Source organism: Chinchilla lanigera, unplaced genomic scaffold (assembly GCF_000276665.1).
Source record: "Chinchilla lanigera isolate Chin_1 unplaced genomic scaffold, ChiLan1.0 scaffold00039, whole genome shotgun sequence".
NCBI lineage: Eukaryota > Metazoa > Chordata > Mammalia > Rodentia > Chinchillidae > Chinchilla > Chinchilla lanigera.
In genome coordinates, this window is record NW_004955440.1 from 2,075,968 (window position 1) to 2,094,651 (window position 18,684).

An 18,684-nucleotide genomic window follows, 5' to 3' on the forward strand; every position below is an offset into this window, starting at 1 on the left:
AAAAAAAAAAAAAGAAAAAAAAGACCATTCACATAGCTACTTTTTGAACGATCAAGTTCAAACTCCAACACATTACTTCCTGTTCTGTAAGAACTACACCCAGAATAACCTGGCTTTTCTATAATTTTAGTTTCAGCCACCTTGGGAGAAGGGAATCAAACATGGATATCCTCTGGATATTTCACTGACTTCCTGAAAGGGGGTTTTCATATGGCAAAGCATAACAAATGCAGGACAGCCAAAAGCCAAGGAGGGACAGAGCAGCCGTGAACAACCCCAAACCCCAGTTACTCCTACAGGGGACTCTCATAGCATCATAACCAGCTGACGGGGACACCCAGAGGGAATTAGCAAAGGGAGTCTGCATCACACCTGTGACTCAGAAGCTATTTTCTCAATTTGAGAGGCAAAAAAAAAATCTTTTGGGTTCATTTCTGCTAAACATGTCACCATCCCTTCTTTTCAGTTCCTCATCTATTAGGTTAAGACTGAAACTTTCTACCACCGGGCGTGGTGGCACTCGTCTGTAATCCCAGCACTTGGGAGGCTGAGGCAGGAGGATCATTGCAAGTTTGAGACCAGCCTAGGGTACAAAGTGAGTTCAAGGCCAGCCTGAACTGCATAGCGAGACTCTGTCTCAAAAAAGACCAAAAAAAAAAAGACTGAAACTTTCCATTTTATCTGTCTTGGAGGCATCCTAGGAAAAGGACTAAAAAGAAGGATTAAAAAGTGAGTATGTTCTGAAGACTTAGAAAAGAGTATGCAGACTCATTCATTCTCACCCACGCTCACTAACACGCTCCTTTATATACTGCATATATAGTTTATATGCACACAATATGAAATACATAAATCAGTATATAATGTATACATTTTAAATGTGATTAAATTTAAATTCCTTTTAAACTTTATAATTGTATTATGTGAACACTTCACAGGAGCTCTATACTCTTCACAAATTAAAGATAAAATAGAATATTACTGACTAGAGGCACAGGGTTATACAATACTTATTCATCTAGTACAACTGAAACTTCAGGCCCATCTGACCGACCCATGTTTCTGTGCCTTGATGACAAAATTAGTGTTCTGCTTCGTTAGTGAGACCTTATCTCACAGTATTAATCTGAGGGTTAAATAAGATAAAAACAGAAATTACTTAGCATAGCACCCAAAGATAGTAAAAAATGAGTAATTCAGAAAACCTTCAGAGTTAATCATTTAAATATAGGCCATAATTCCCTGCCAAACTGGGAGGTCTACAGCTCTATGTTTAGAGCCTACAGTCACTAAAAATTATGGAATTTAATAAAAGAATATGAACCTTCAATTGTTAGTAGATAGTAACAATACCAACATCACTGAAGAAAAATTGATAATACAATAGGGGGATTAATCTGGGTGTGGTGGCACACACCCATAATCCTAGCACTGGGGAGGCTGAGGAAGAAAGGATTGCCTCAAGTTCAAGGCCAGCCTGGGCTATACAGTGAGTTAAAGACCAGCCTGAACTATCTAGTGAGACCCTGCCTCAAAAAGAAAAGAAAAAAAAGTAACAAAAACAACTGGGGATTACTCATTCAACAAAACACAAAAAGGATGGTGATGAAGGCAAATATGGTGGATCACTCCAAAGTGTGTTTCCTGAAGAAGGTGGAACCTTATCCAGTGTCCTGGTTGCCTTTTAGAATCAAATAACATCTGTAACACACAGACTGATGTCAGCACGTATTACAGTCATCTAACCTCTGCTTATGCCAATGCCTAGGGTTCCTAAGTGAGTCTTTCTACAGGAGAAAAATGAAAGACACCATATGGACACTGTTTTACCCAGGGCTACTATAGCAAAATACCACACATAGGGTAGCTTCAACAACAGTTATTTTCTCACAGTTCTGAGGCTGGAAGTGCAAGACCAGGGTCTAGCATGGTCAGGTTCAGGTGAGGGTTGTCTTTGTAGCTTAGAGACAGTCACCTTCTCACAATGTCTTCTTATAATGAATACAGCCAGGTCTGATGTGTCTTAGAAGGACACTAATCCAATCAGGAGGCTCTGTCCTGATGATATCATCTAAACCTAATCACCTCCCAAAACAGCTACCTTAGGAGCTGGGACTTCAACATATGAATTTTGGGAGACAGAACATTTAATCTAAAACAGTCACTCAATGTCTTATGATACTTTGCCACTAACAAATTGGCATCCTACTCTAACGTATCAGTTCTGCATATCAGTTTATTATGACTTTCAGACTTTGTGGCATTAAAATCAAGCTGCAGTCCATAAAGTCAAAATCCAGGCTCCACAGAACCATCAAGAGGCCAGAAAGACAAATTTCTTTTTCTTTTTTTTTTGGTACCAGGAATCGAACTTAGGACCTTGTGCTTGTCAGACAGGTGCTTATGCCACTGAGCTATATCCCCGGCCCACAGATTTATTTAATGTGAAAGGCCTCTTGGAGAAAGTGTTCTACAGACAGTGGTGTGCCCTTTTAACAGAACTTCAAAAGGTCCTCAAAGGTCTAATCAAGACCAAAAATTACACAAAGGAAGAGAAAACCACAAAGGACTACACATTACATGATTTCATTTATACGAAATGTACAAAATAGTCTAAATGATCAGGCCAGAAAACAGATTAGTATTTACCTGAGCTGAGCAGAAGGGGAGTGGAGGGATTGGGTGGTGAAGATTTCTTTTGTGGCAATAAAAATGTTCTAAAATTGATTTTGGTGATGGGTGGGCAATTCTACATACACTAAAGGCCACTGAATTGTACACTCTTCATAGGTAAACAGTATGCTGTGTGAATCTTATTTTCATTTCTTTATTTTTTAAATTTTATTTTATTTTAAAGAGACAAAAAAGATCAAAAAACAATACAGAATTTCAAAACAAGATGATAGGAAACTAACAATGGTTATTATATTGCATTGTTCTCTTCAAAGCAGTTGCTCAGATTACCAGGTATAGCATTCAAAATTGATCAAATGTAAGCACTAACGGTTCCTTTCAATGAACTAACAGAAATTAGTAGTAAAATTATCTTAGCTATCTTGTGTATATATGCATATCTTGTTTTCCTTCCCTTTCCCTCATCCAAGTTGTTCTTTCCTTTTGAGCAGTTTCCTTCTCTTTCACAATATTTATTGTACCTTTTAGATTTTATTTACTCTTTCATATTCTTACACTAGGGAAACAGTACGATGTTTACACGTGCAGGTCTGATTTATTTCACTTATGAGTATGGTCTCTAGCCATATCCATTTACCTATAAAAGCCTCAAGTTCATCTTTTTTTATAGCTGAGTAGTAATGTCATTTTATTTTATTTTATTTTATTTTATTTTATTTCCCAAAGAGGTAAGAGTCTCACTATGTTGCCCAGGCTGGCTTCAAACTACCCTCCTGTCCCACCCTCCTGAGTCCCCATATGTGAGTAACATTTTAATAAACTATTTAGAGAAAAATCTGTATTTTTCCTACAAAGTCTACTGTTAAAAATAACCCCCATATCAGGTGCCTAGCATAGAGCACACACAGTGCCATGCTAACTTTTCTACATTGCCTCATCTGCTTCTCTTAACATTTATATGAGATAGGTGGAAACTATTAAGAAAACCATTCAAGTGGTCCTTTCCGTGCTTCATATTTTGCTCTTTAACTGTATGAATAAGCTGAATCATGACAGAGCCAAACACTTGTAAGATCTTGGTGATTCCAAGTTCAAATGTGTGACACTTAGAGAGAAGCATGGGATGGGAAGAAATAGTAACCAGAGTCCTAACCTGGGCAACTTTACAGACCCCCAAAGTAGGCCTGTACACAATAGAGAGTTCCTTCCTAAAAGCAGTGGTCATGTGTGAAAATACCCAATGGTGCTGATGGTTGAAATCCAACAATATAATATAGGAGAATCACAGGATGGCAGGTTGACAGTGACAATCAATAGAACTATTTAGGTGTTCATCAGTAGTCAATGGCAAACACTATCCAAATTCAGATCACATTAAAAATGTCCAACAGCAAACACACAGAACAAGACCTGGAGACTCAAGTGAGAATAAAGCATACCATAAAAACTGATTCTAAAACTTTAAATGCAACTGTGGACGAAACAAGTCAAAAGGTTTTTGGCTTTTTTTTTTAAATTCAAGAGCTGTTACAATTCCTCACTGATAAAGGTGGTCACAAAGAGGAACATCGCCGCTTATGTCTCCCAGACACCTGACCACTTCCAGGAAGGCTGCCGAACTAGCCTATTAACCTCCGTGCACTGGCAGCATTTCCCTCCAGGCGGCAGAGAGCAGAGAGGGCAGAGATGATGAGCACCGCGCCGTGACTTCCAGGCTTGGTGTTCCAAAAGGGTGACTGCTGTCAAGGTGAGCTAGGGGCCCCTTTCACTGTGCTGAGGCCTAGTACGCTTGGGGAGAGGACTCTATTCACGTGGTGAGGACTCTATTCACTTGGTAAATATCACGTCCTGGCAGCAGCTGTCAGAGGAGAGGCCACAGAAGTGCCAAAGCAACGGGCAAAGGCTGCCTCCTGCCCCTTGAAGGCAAAGCTTGGAAGCTGAGCTTCAGCCCATCAGCATGAGAACCGGGCTATTTCAAAGCATGGGGAAGATGTCCAGGCTGCAGTCAAGACTAATGATCCTCATTTTCAAGGCCTCTGAGCCACTGGCAGGCTGCAGTGTTTGTCACAGCAACCATTTGAGAGTGAATTCGGGCCATCAGCGCCAACTCTTGGTAATACCCAAGATCGCCTAGGCAGTGCATCTGTGTCTGGCCACTTGCCAGGCCTTTCTCACCTCCCAGTTAGAATCAAAACCCTAAATTGTGTTTTAAGTTAGACCACGGTGTGGTGCTTAATTCTTCTGAACCCACAACCACTTTCCCTCTCCCTACAATTAACTTTGCGCTCAGAGAATAGCTAGGAAAGGACATTTCTGGGAAAGAGTGCGGAACTGGTAAAACCAGATACACAAACGAATACTTGGAGAGGTAGTGTTGCACAGTAGTTACACCCAAATTTCAGGCCAAAGAAGAACTAGGCTTTAACTCTAGTTCTATCTATTTTTAGCCACAATCCTTTAGGAACAATAGTTACCTTTTCCAGTGGGTTTTTTTTTTTTTTTTTTTTTTTTTCTGGTACCGGGGATTGAACTCAAGACCTTGCGCTTGCTGGTCAGGTGCTATGCCGCTGAGCTAAATCTTCAGCCCCTCCAGTGGGTATTAAATAACACTTTATCTCAACCAGAGCCAGCATGAAGTCTGGTATGAATCAGGTGCTTAGTGAATACCTACTACTATCCTCTTAATAAGAGCTATCAAAACTTTGCATCAATAAAAATTTTACAGAACATGCAGGAATCTCATAGTTCATCTTTTACTCTACAGTTCTTTAAGGAGTACCTATGAAATGTAAGGTTTTCTTCCAAGGAATGAGGATAAGAAGAATACAATAGTTAAGGAATAGTCTCATGAGTTTAAAATCTTCTGACGGAGCTAGGCAGGCAAATTTACTAATACACACACAGAGAGTCACACTCACACACACAGAGTAGTAGGCAAAGCAGGAACTACCTGGTCAATCATTAAATTTACTCATCAGTCACCTGATTTCTAGTAGCCAGAGTTTGAAAAGAAAATAAATAAAAGGTTTCTCATTCCCATCAGAAACTCTGGCAACTCAATTCCCAAAAAGAAATACAATTGCCCAGGAAGTACATGAGAGTACATTCAACTGGACTGGTAAAGAAAGAAATGCACATCAACATGGAGAATTCAATTTTCCCCCAGAAAAACTGGCAAAAAAACAAAAAGAATTATTATACTTAGTGCTGGTGAAGGTAGGTATACAAACATCCTCAGCTCCTACTACTGGAAATGTCAATTTGTATGACTTTTTTGAAGCAGTTTTACACTGGTTATTAAGATTATATTAGGTATAAACTTTGACCTAGACTTTTAAGAATTTAACCTAAAGAAAGACAACTAACACTAAAATACAAATATATTAGGATGGCTATTTTGGGTTGTTTCTAACCCCAAGACATGGGAAATAACCCACATCTTTGGTAGAATTGTACTTAAACAAAACAGACTAAATCCAAACATAGACTAACACACAGATATCAAAAAATAATATATCTCTATTTATCCTAAGATAGAAAGATGGTCAAAGCATGGCTTAAGTAATGAAAAGCTACTTTGCCAAAGAATGTATATATATCCATGACAAAAAATTATTAAAAGAAAAAAGTTATTGATATAAAGTTCCTTTAAAACTTTGCAAAAACCGTGTGCATGTGTGCTTGCACACATGTGTACACACACAAACATTAAAACCCTACCTCTGGTTATTCCTAGGATAACTTACAACAAGTAAGTGTTATTGCATTCTTTGTACCCCCATGAATTACCTCTTTTTACAATAATCATGTATTCCTTTGTCTTACCTGGCACAAACGGCATTTTTCTTTCTTTTTCTTTTTCTTTTTTTTTTTTTGAGGCAGGGTCTCACTATGTAGTGCAAGCTGTCCTCAAACTCAGGGCAATCCCCCTGCCTCCAGAGTTCTGAGATTACAGCTGTGTGCCACCACACCCTGCACACGTCACACTTCTTTGGAGGGGAATGAAATTAAGGAATTTTATCACGTCATTACACTACTTCCCCCATGTCTCTAGGTCAAAAGCCACTTTCTAAATATGCTAAAAATATCTGCTTAGGATTTAAAATCTGTTCTTTGGAAAAAACAAATGCTCTTGAAAAGCAAAATAAAACAATGGGGCAAATAATTTCAAACTAATCTAGTACAACTAATGAAAACATTTCCAAAACTTTAGGGACAGGAAATTAGTCATCTGACATCTTTAAGCGTATATTAAAATTACACTGAGTACCAGGCTTCATCTTTACTATAATGCCACTTGGAAGTTGTCATAACACTCCTGGCTTTTCAGATGAGAAAGCTGAAGCTTAGAAAGATTAATAAGTCATTTCAGGTCGCGAAGCAGTGAGTGACAGTGCAGCTCCGATGAAGGACTCTTCTCGGGGGCGGTATCCATTTCCTAGGGTTTTCATGACACAGTACAAATCACTGGGTGGTTTAAACAATAGAAATTTATTGACTTTCAGTTCTGGAGGCTGCAAGTTTGAAATCAAGGTATCATCCCTTGCTGGACACCTAGCCTTCCTCCTCTTCGGGTGTTTTCTGCAGTCGTTAGCATGTTTTGACTCTTGTTATCATTCCAATCCCTAGCTGCATCATCACATGGAGGATTTCTCCTCCTGGTTTCTGTCACCTCTTCTTATGAGGATGCTAGTCCTACTGGATACTACCTTAATGGCACATGACCCCGTATTAACTTGATTACACCTGGAAGGACCCTATTTCTAAAAAAGATCACGTCCTGTAGTACTGGGAGTGATGACTTCAGTGTGTGTTTTTGGAGGACACAATTCAATTCTTAACAAGTACCAACTCTACACTCCTTCCTTTAATACACGCTGCCCCCAGCACCACAACCTGTTAGTGCTATATCTGTGTTCTGGTGGGTTTCATACATCCTTTGGCACATGAAAGGCTTTTGACAATAGAAGGTCATTTCCTTTTGTTTTCAGGCAAGACAAAATCCAAACTACTTAAGGCAGGTGAGCTCTGTCCTACTATAAAGGCACCACTTTCTGCCTTAGATCCCATCAGTCATTGAGGGCATCTCTAAAGCTGTTTATTCTTCTAGTTCAGATGTTGTTCCTGACTTGTAACATGTTCAAGAGCTTTGCACAGTTAGGAGCACTGAACAAATGCAGAATAAGTCAGATTCACTTCCCCAGAACCTGAGTTAGGATGAATTCAAACACTCCATGACAGGAGGAGAGGGAGATGTGATACTATTTTAGTATGTTCTTGGTAGAATTCGGTGCCTTTGTAATCCATTTAGACCAGACACCAGAAACAAATTACCAACCTATTATCTCTTGACTGAATCCGTTACTTTTCTGCTTTAATTTTGAGAGTTGTTTCCAAAAGCATCAAGGGTGCTGCCAAAGTCAGTAATCAAAAGGCTATCATCAAGCCATCCCGTCAGCTGGGAGGTTTTAGGCCAAGGCATCTGGCTCAGCAAATTGAAAAAGAAAGCAGAGCAGGTTCCCTGGTGAGCACCAGTGGGCCCCATTTATTTCACATGAGGAGACACACGCACTATGTATGCGTCTCTGAGAATATCCATTCCAGTGTGCTCCAATTCACTTTCCAAAACACTACTGAGCAAATAAGTGCCATCTGCAGGTACATTTGGAACAGAAGAACAACCTCTCGGGCTTCACTGCCAACTCCAGTGCAGAATGAGAAACGTGTGAAGGTGAGCAACGCCTCCCATCTGCCTCCGCCCCTCTGTCTCAATGAGCTGACACACGGCCCGAAGAGACAGCTGGGCCTGGAGCTCCTTCATCCCCTACTCTATGCTACAATCGTATGCAAAATGTCAGAGGCTCCCAGGAGCATCAAGCCGTACCTTCCTTGGCAAACATCCTGATGGCCCTGGCAGCTGACAGCAGCAGGAGGCCGTCCTTCCTGTGGCCTTACTTGGTACATGGGCTGAGAATGACGAAGAAGACAGGCATGATATTCCTTGCGTCATTCAGCCTTGCCAAAGTCCTCACACACTCATTTCCACCCACTTTCCCCACCTCCATCACCTCCTTGGCTGCCTTCAACGCCTTTCTTTTACTCACCAATTCTCTGTGCCTTTTGTTTCCTTTTTCCATGCAGGAGGTGGAAGCCAAGGCCTTACACACAACAGGCAAGTGCTCTATCACTCATCTATCTCCCATTTCTCCTGCATTTTGAGTAACAACTCAGGTTTTTAAAAAAGGTGAAAAGCACTCAACTGGTCTAAAGACGCATTCATTTTTCTAATATGGTGGCCTCTGAGCATATGTAGCTGTTTAAATTCTTTAAAGTTCATTCAGTTCCCCAGTGGCTGCAGCCACATGGGACATGCTCAACGGTCACTTGGCCCTCATGGTTGCCATACAGCTCAGCACAGATACAGAGCGTGCTATGTTGGCGCGGAGTCCGCTGGGTGGTTCTGGTCTAGAGATGAACGCCGCTCCTCCATCTGTCCCAGCTCTTTTCTTAGGGGGAGGCCATCCTGCTGCCTGTCTCCTTTGTGTCCTTGCAGAGCTCTTCTCTATGCAGAAGCCAACGTGTGAATGTGAGCCTCTTTTGTTAAAACAAATGAGAAAAGGCCACACATATCATTTAGCACTATGCTTTCTTCATTTAATGAACTTTACAGCTCATAATGCAACTGTCCACATAGAGCTGCATTCTCTGGATGCACAGCAATCCATTGGCACCAGGCCAGTGTCACCCCCCCCACCCCCACGCCCAGGCTCCCCTGCTCACCCCTGCATGGCCCTGAACCTCCCTTCTTAAGCACGGTCATCCCACACCCAGACTCCACGTCCTCAAACTCCTTTCTGATGGTTCCCTTCTCTTTCTTGCCTTACTGAGAGCTGGCTGTCTCCTGAGGAAGCTGCTCTTCCTCCCTCTGCAGCAGAGGCAGCTTCCCTTGTTCACCCCACCCTCTCAAAGCCTCTTGTTCTCTAGGGGCCACCGCAAACCACTTTTCCAGCTTCTTTCCTGCACTGCTTGCCTCTCCTCCATGTACTGATGACAACAGCACCTGCTTCCCTGCCCTCGTTCCCTCCCCAAATTCTGCAAACCCTCCCGTAACTTCAGCTCCAGGGAGCAGCCAGCGAACACTTGACTTCACGCACATCTCTGGTCTTTTTCCTCCCCACCTCAGCCACCGGCTCCCACCCTGAGTCTTAACCAGTAAATGAAACACCTATGAAATCTTGCTTTTTATATCTCACTTGCAATGAGTACCTCATACCAACAAGTGTTAAGTTAATTGAGACTTCTAATCTTTGGGGCTGTTCATTAACCTTGCCACTGTCACGCCATGCTCTCTGGGCCAGCTGGGATACTCCAAAGTATTCACAGACTCCCTCATGGCAAATATACTGAATCCCTCACCTTTCTCCCATGTTCATCTGTGGAAAGTCCTGATGATGAGGAAACCTGATGTTCCACCTTCTCCACATCTGGTATTCATAGTAAGGTGATGGATCAAAGTTGGAGCTTTACAAAAAACTATTTGGAGTCATTATGAAATGGTGCAACTGCTACAAAAGGCTACGGAGGTTTCTCAAAATATTTAAGAAAGGAATGTCATGATTTGCCAATCCCACTCCTGAGAGTGGGATTGGAACCAAAGTTCTTATCAATCAGACTTGTGATATCAGAGATGATATTATCTTGGACAAAGTTAATTTTAAAGTGAGTTCATTTGTGGTTGAAAAACTTAAAACAACAGTAGCAAATTAATTTGGAGAATTACAAATGATCAGATGATGATGATGTTTAAATTTATGTTAGCTGAAGGAGCAAAGAGTGCATCCACCATGTCTATTATGTAGGTACTTGAAGACTTTAATAAAAACAATCCAGAGAGTACTACATAGAGATATGCTCATATTTTAAGAACTAGATACTGTCTTGTCAGAAGAACACATCATATTTGAGTAGAGTTTCAATATCCAAAATACTTGCCACTAGCAAGCATTTTAGCACTTGATACGTGGCATGTGCTTAAAAAATTGCCTTTAAGCAACTGGAACCAAGTTCTCAAGTACTTCCATACCCCTTCGTGGAATGATTAGCCCCAGTGGTCAAGAAGGGCGTGCAATCTCTGTCTGTGAATGGATACATAAAAATGCAGCACATATATATGATAGAATATTATTCAGCCTTCAAAGAGAAGGAAATTGTATTACACAGTACAGTGTGCCTAAGCCTTGATAGCAGCATGTTAAGTGAAAAAAGCCAATCACAAAAAGACAAATATTGTATAAATTCTATTTATGAGGGCTCTAAAATAGTCAACTTCAGTCCCTAATAATACCATTCTACTTTTTCTATGAAGCTGATTAAATTTTATGCTATGCTTTTTTTTACAAAAAAGAAAAATACAAAAGAAACTATTGACATATGTTCTGTGGTGGTACAGAGCCACAATCTGCCCTCCTCTGTGTATCCAACATCCTACTCCACCCATAGGGAAGATACACAGCCATTAGGTGGCAGGGCCAGGGAAGGCTTTTATTCTCTTTGGATCGGGAATTTCAAACTCAAGATTTATCCTGAGGTTCTGGATCCAGTTCATAAAAATAAGAGAACTTAACTTGGAGCCAGCTGGATACTTTCCAGTAGTAATATTGTTCTTAACAGCTAGCTGAAAACCAATGGTTTTTCTACCTATGGCCCTCATAATTCATTTATGCTCATTAATATGCAAACATTAGCTTCTCAGCTGGCAGTAATTTCATGAATTTTTAACTGGAGATTAGAACTTTAAAGCCAACAGTAGAGAGGACTGTATTGTTTTAATCCCTAGATTAGGAATCTCCAAGTGAGTTCATCAGCATCATCACATAAACAACAAAAGAGCAATGATCATAGTATCACCTCTGCAGGGTTGTGCCTTTGGACGATAATAAACAGGTTTTGTTAATGGTGCCTTTTGGGGGATCTTTAAAATAGTGAAACCACAAGTATTTCTTGTCATGAATCTTCATCTGAGAAAACCTCAGGCCACTTGGTGAAAGTTTGCAGAGATCTCAACAGTACAGAAAAGCCACACTTGTGACTTTGTGACTAATAAGTATGAAAATCATTTCAGCAGAAAGGAAATCAAGAAATCAAATTAGAACAGAGGAATTGGAAAACTGAAATTAATTCCTTCTAAAATTGTAAAGCAGATGCTGTATTATTAACTCTAAAATAAGACAGGGGATATAACTTTAGCCTTATAATTCTTTACATTTTATTTCTCCTATACATAGAAGAAATTCATATAGAAATATAGAAACATACAGAAATACAATGCAAAGTACATATATCATTTTACATTTCTAGAAGCCTTGTTTAAAAAGTAAATAGAATCAAGAAAAAATAGTTTGTTCCAATATATCCAAAATATTCTGTCATTAACATGTAATAAATATTTTTTAAATTAGTAAATTTTTTACATTCTTTTCTTAGTCTTTGGAATCTGGTGTATATCTTATACTTATAGCATGGTTCATTTCAGACATGCCACATATCAGGTGCTAAGATGCTTGCTAGTGGCAAGTATTTTGGATATTGAAACTCTACTCAAATATAATGTGTTCTTCTGACAAGACAGTATCTAGTTCTTAAAATATGAGCATATCTCTATGTAGTACTCTCTAGATTGTTTTTATTAAAGTCTTCAAGTACCTACATAATAGACATGGTGGATGCATTCTTCGCTCCTTCAGCTAAAAGTGTTAACATAAGTTTAAACATCATCATCATCATCATCTGATCATTTGTAATTCTCCAAATTAATTTGCTACTGTTGTTTTAAGTTTTTCAACCACAAATGAACTCACTTTAAAATTAACTTTGTCCAAGATAATATCATCTCTGATATCACAAGTCTGATTGATAAGTGTATATTTCTTAAGAGACCTAACACACCCTAAATAAAATACTAACGAGTAAAAGAAGTTTTTGTGTGCTATCTAAAGCCAATAATGAAGTAAATAAAAATGTTCTGTCAACAGTAAATCCATTATGGTATCATCTTTTAGAAGTTTCCAGGGGCTGGGGATTTAGCTCAGCAGCAAAGCGCCTGCCTGGCAAGCTCAAGGTTGTGAGTTCGATTCCTGGTACCAGAAGAAAACAAAAAAAACAACAACAACAACAAAAGAAGTTTCCATTGTGCACATTCAATTGCAAATATATTAGCTACTGACTCTCCTGGCACCAACAAGGCATCTCCACCCTTGCATGTCTGAGTATGACTTAGCCACACATTCAACGCATTTCTGTGGGCACCAGCACACACTCAATGGGCAGCTGGGGGAGTTACTCATTTATGGTCAGTCCAAAATCTGAAAAGGCAAGATGAAACTCTTGCCTGATGCCTTGTGTGTGTCTCTCTCTCATACATATACACATGCTCACACACTTACATGAGTATCATGTAATGAAAATATATATGAATATTTTAAAAATATTACAGTAAAACATACACTGTCATTAATTCCCCTCAAAATATGCCCCTTAACTTCAAATACACTTGGTCTGGACACATTGTTCTTGGTCAAGAAAAAATAGCTGAAGCAGTTTGGGAAGAAATTTCTGAAGAAATTTCAGAAAAAATTTCTGAAGCAGTTTGGGAGGTCTTTCTTTTGTGAATGTCTTTACAAGGTGTGATCAAAAATATGGTTAATGCCACAGCTGTGTGCCATCCAAGAGAAAAGCAAGCTTGTAAAAATATTGTGATGCGTTCTCATCTACGTTATTCACCAGATCTAGGACTGTGTGAATTCTGGCTCTTCTCCAGAGTAAAAATGACCAGAAAAGGTAAAGTTTTTCAATCAAACCAGGATATCAAGGCAGCCATGGCAGCAAAACTTTAAATATTCACTATATATTTTTATCATCCCCCCTCATACACACTCACATACACATATGTAATATGCACATGTATGCACATGTATGTACATGTATTCCCCACAATAACCCTGTGAAAGAGGAGTTGTTTTCTTGCTTTTCTGGATAAGGAAATGAGGCACAAAGCAGTCTCACAGCTAGCAAATTATAATCTTCAAAACCAAGAAATCTTACTTTGGGAGTAGGGTATAGCTCAATGATAGAGTACTTGTCTAGCAAGCATGAGGCCCTGGGTTCTAATTCCTTCCACCATAAAAAATAAAAATAAAAAAAGAAACCTTACTCTAGAGCCTGTGCTCTTATTACCCAGGGGCATTCAAATGTCATGGGGCAGAGGAGGCGAACCTATGGCACAGGTGCTACAGGGAGCTATGGGTAACACTGAAATCTCTACAAGGTTTTCTACCACTGCTACAGGGTAAGGGAAGATAAAAAGATGCATGTTTTACAGGCACAAATACAAATCCTTCAAATTCAAAGCTTTTACCCGCAGGATGAAGCAGGATACTGTAATACAGAAAGTGGTGGAAGGCAAGTAGAACAATTTAGAATGCCTTTAAGCTGTCTTTTTTATAAATCACAGAAGAAAAAAGCATACATTTTAAAAAATTAAGATTACAGTAACAGGATGGATAGATGGATGGCAGAACAGATAGATGGACAATAAACATTCACTCCAGACTCAAGAGTGGAGCACACAGAGGACTGTAAAGGAGCACCCCTCTCTTTGACCTCCCAGGAAGGGCCTATTACCCTGGCTGACATTGCACTAGCTGCCCGCAAAGGCAACCTGGGACCCTCATCTGATCACTGGGACAGAGGCTGCAGGGTGATTTGTGCTGATGGCCTAGTTGTCAAGCCTTCATTTGCAGGGGTTCTGAAATCTGGAAAAAATAAGCATCTACTTACATGTACTCTCTATGGGCAGAGTGTACAGCAGCCGCATTGCTATAACGCCACAGGACAATCGCCGACGACAAGACGTCCAAGATGGCGTCAAACTAGGAGAAGGAGACATGGTATTAGTAGTTTTTCAGAGTTCATACAGCATGACTATAAAGGTGCAGGACAACTGTGCCATATTCCAGAATATCTGAATCAGTGACAAGATGTTTTGAACGTCTCAACACAAGTGCTTATAGGCCTGGGGTAGACCTTGAGGCACGGAGCTCAGAACACCAGAGTACTGGCCTGGTAGCAGTGCCACAGCTCCTTAGTTGTGTGGTCAACTCTGCTCCCAGCACTCTGGAGACACAGGGCAGGGGATACAGAGCACACTCTTCTGAAATACGGGATTGGTTTCCCTGTGACAGGCAAGATGATCTCAATGTTTTCTCGCACATCTGAAGGATGAGGGTTCTGTTTCTAGCCCTGAAAAGGACTGTTCCACCTGGATTCAGGGATAAAGGACAGGGTCACCGAGGGCTCCAGAAAGTCCACCAACACTTTGAAATTGTGTATAAAAGCCAAGGCTTTTGCTTGAAAGAGAGAGGGAAGAGAGGGAAACAGAAGTGCAAGCAAAAGGTAGGAGAAGGGGCGGGCAGGGCTTTCTAGGGAGGAGGGAGAAAAATGTGCGTTTCTGGGTGTGTGTAGGTGTGGTGTTTCTGTGTGTGTGTGTGTGTGTGTGTGTGTGTGTGTGTGTGTGTGGTCATGTGCATTTCTCTGGACGGTCCACATCTTTCATAAGATTCTGAAAAGACTCTGCAACACCTCTACAAACATTAAGTTGTTACCACAAAGGGCAGAAGTAGGTTTGGGAGAAGGCACACATGTACTCTCAGGTACAGGAAACCCTACCTCTTCACAGGAGGAATGTTGCAAGAAGCTCTCTCGATCAATCATCACACCATATCACATCCTCATCTAGAAAATCACAAGCACTGGCCCTATCTTAAAGGGGTGTGAGGTAATATCACCCAGTTCTGCAACATAACTAACCATAGCAAAGACAGCTTTCTCTGAACAACTTCCACCTGGAGGCAGGCTTGGAGCCCAGGTACCCCTAGCTGGGCTACAGACAACTCATCCCAATACCTGTCTACACCAGTAAATGCATCCCTCAGTACATAGCAGCCCAACTCATACCTGCAAAGGAAAAAAAGGTCTAAAACTCCTGAAACATCCTCTCAACTTCCACTTTTTGTGGAAAACATGGTTTTCCCATCTGTCCTTGAGAAACACACAGTCACACTGCAGTTTAATTCTATTAAATTGTAGTTTTTACAGAAGCTACTTCCATAAAAGGTATGGCCCCCATGCTAAGCTCTCACATGCCGACCACCCTCTTATTTGAGGGCTCCAGGAGAGATTCATGGGTTTGGGAAAAGCGTGCAAAACTTCAGGAAAGTATATTTACTTACTGCAAACCCAAAAGCAGAGGCGCTGTACCTCATAACGGAGACAGCTAAAAAGAAAGAAAATATTATTCAGAATATTTGAAAACCTCATGCATAATTTCTCATTTGTGCGTATATTGATACATTTGATATGGCCTTTTAAACACCACTGAAAAACTTCCAAGAGAATAAAATTAAAAATGTACTGCCCTTATAAAAATCTGAAATTAAAGAAAGTGGGGGGTAAAAAGATTTCTAAATTCCACCTGCAACAACTTCCCTTCCCGCTGTGCTCCCTTCAGAATCATCCAACTTCCCAATAAAACGGTTTATGTAGTCACCAATCAAATGACTTCAGAGGTCTGAGAATTTCAAAACTGGAAAAGAGCCCTGGGAACTATGTTAAACTTTCAAAGGAAGAGCGCAACTATCCAAACTCTTCTTATACAAGGTAACTAACGATAGAATCTAATGTCTCTACCACAGTTATTTGAAAAAAAAAAAAACAAAAATCTTTTGCCTACAGTTTGAATTATAAAATAGAAACCAACATAACGTTTTAGAAAAACAAATGATCTTAAACAGTAGGTGTCTATAATCATAAATGCCACAATATAATTAAAACATTTTATCCATATTCAAAAATTGGGAGGCAAGTCAATTAGGCGCCCGTTTTGCCTAATTCTGTTCTGTACCAAAGCAATGTCAAACTTCAAAAATTGTCCTCAGTTTGACTCAATAAAGGCAGATCTGCAAACAAAGCCAAATTGAACAAGCTATATCCACCCTCCAGCAAAGAAGAAAACCCGACCTCTGGGTCAGCAGAGCTTCGAGATGGCTTGCTCCAGAGCCTAGATGTTTCGAGTGTGGAAACAGGTGTGGGTGGGGGTTCGGGTTAGCACCTATGTGGACATCCATTCAGCTGACCACAGGGGCCCTTTTCTGGGAACTATTCCCCATCCTACCCACAATATCCAGGAATAGACCTAGAGAGTCATTTGTGCTGTGTGCACAAGGGGGTCACCTGCCCAAAGTGGACCAAATATAGTTCATCTCCTGGTTGGTCAATTTGTGTAGGTAGAACTGAAACTTGTGCCCCTGTTTACTACAAAGACCATGAAGCAGAAAGACAAGCAAGGGACAGAAATACAGAGTGTTGGATAGAGAGAACCACTGACTTCCTAACATTCTAAGTCGTCCCTGAAACTCAGCTACAGCCATTCCATTCCTTAGGCTGTGGGAGGTGGAACATTGTCTATCATTTTTTATCTTGACAAGAACTGCTCCTGGTTTTCCTTCTATTGTTCTTATTGACCTAGGGGAGGGTCAGAACCAGCTGAGCATAGTGCCCAGCTGTAGCTATCTCAGGCAACACCGGTGTATGGTATAAGAATACATAGCTTCCCCAACACCATTCATTCATAGCCCATGTTGGCTTGTGCAGAGGTAGTAGACCCCTGAGTGGACTGCCCTGAGCCCAGAAACTCCCTATTAAATGGCTTGGAGTAAGTCCTTAGTCATTATTTACTAAGCATAATAAAATTCCACAGAAGGGATATCTTTTTTTTTTCCTTTACAACCTGTTTTTACAATATTTTAGCTGTGTTTCTTGCAGGCTGTTTTTTTATCACTAGTGGAATCAACTTAACTCCCACTACCATCTTGAACATACACTCTATATTTATAACAGACAAAAGGAAAGCTGCAGGGCCGAGCATCTCCTCTTGTCTCTACCTGTGCTCTCCAGCTTGGGTATCACAGCACAGCTGGAAAAGCACTCCCCTCCACATGCAATCACCAAAGACAACCTGCTTTACAAGTAGTAAACCGTGGCTTTAAAATGTTTGGGTATGAATGATATGGTAATGCCAGACATATATAGTGAGCTACAGATTTCAAAAAATTGATTATAGTGGAAAGCACAGGGAACTTTGTATCTCACTGATCTAATCAAAGAGATGACCACTGAACAGCAGGATTTCTCTGACTCCATGGCAGTCCAATGCCCATGATTTCAAGCACTCTGGAATTATACCAGAAAGCCCTGCATGTGTGAGTGAGGTAAGCCTGCTCTGAGTGGAGAACCGAGAGCACAAGTGGAGTATCAGTGCTGCGCTGGCCTAAGTGCACCACGGGAAAGGTGAGCAATGGGGCTCCGGTTGACTTGGAGTCCTTCACAGAGATAAATCACTCGCTCATAAATTATCTCAATCTAATATCCTTGATGACATGGAAAGGAAAGTGCCAAAAATTGCATGAGGAATCATGAATACACAGAAGGGCCCTCCATACAGCTTACCTCTCGCAGCTTCCCTTTGTGGTCAGTTTCCTGGTTCTTGCTACTATATAAGAGCAAACAGTTATTAACACAAGAACCAAATGGAAGAGTTCAGAAGGCCTTTGAGGAATTTATAAGGAGTGGTGAATAATAACTTCATTTTCCTTGGTTCCTAACTCATCACAATATATTCTAACTCTAGGGTAAAAATGAACTCAACAGAAAGGGTGAGATTATTTTAAACCTTCCCTGTTCCTATGTAAAGACAGAAAACCATAGGGTTTTCACTGAGATATTCCCAACTTCCTTCATTCCAAGAATGAATCCCACTTGGAGAACAGGAGCCCTGGACCAGGATGACCACTCGAGGCAGGGATGACGTTATAGGGGCCCCTGGATCTCCATACGCACATGGCTGAGCGTAGCCAAAAGCCACCATAGGGTCTGATATTGCCTATAGAGGAGATAACAGACATAGGCCCAGGTATGCTGCCAACTGGCAATGTCCAT

At 40.6% G+C, this 18,684-nt stretch overlaps 1 protein-coding gene across 1 annotated transcript in view; it reads right to left on the reverse strand.

Annotated features, from left to right (window-relative positions):
- Tmem163 (transmembrane protein 163) overlaps window positions 1-18,684 on the reverse strand; it is a gene marked incomplete at its 5' end in the record, with an annotated part of 234,058 nt that overhangs the window by 69,816 nt on the left and 145,558 nt on the right. The window contains 2 exon segments of the mRNA XM_013517466.1: window positions 14,470-14,561; window positions 15,921-15,964. Of these exon segments, the coding sequence (XP_013372920.1) occupies window positions 14,470-14,561; window positions 15,921-15,964 (136 nt within the window).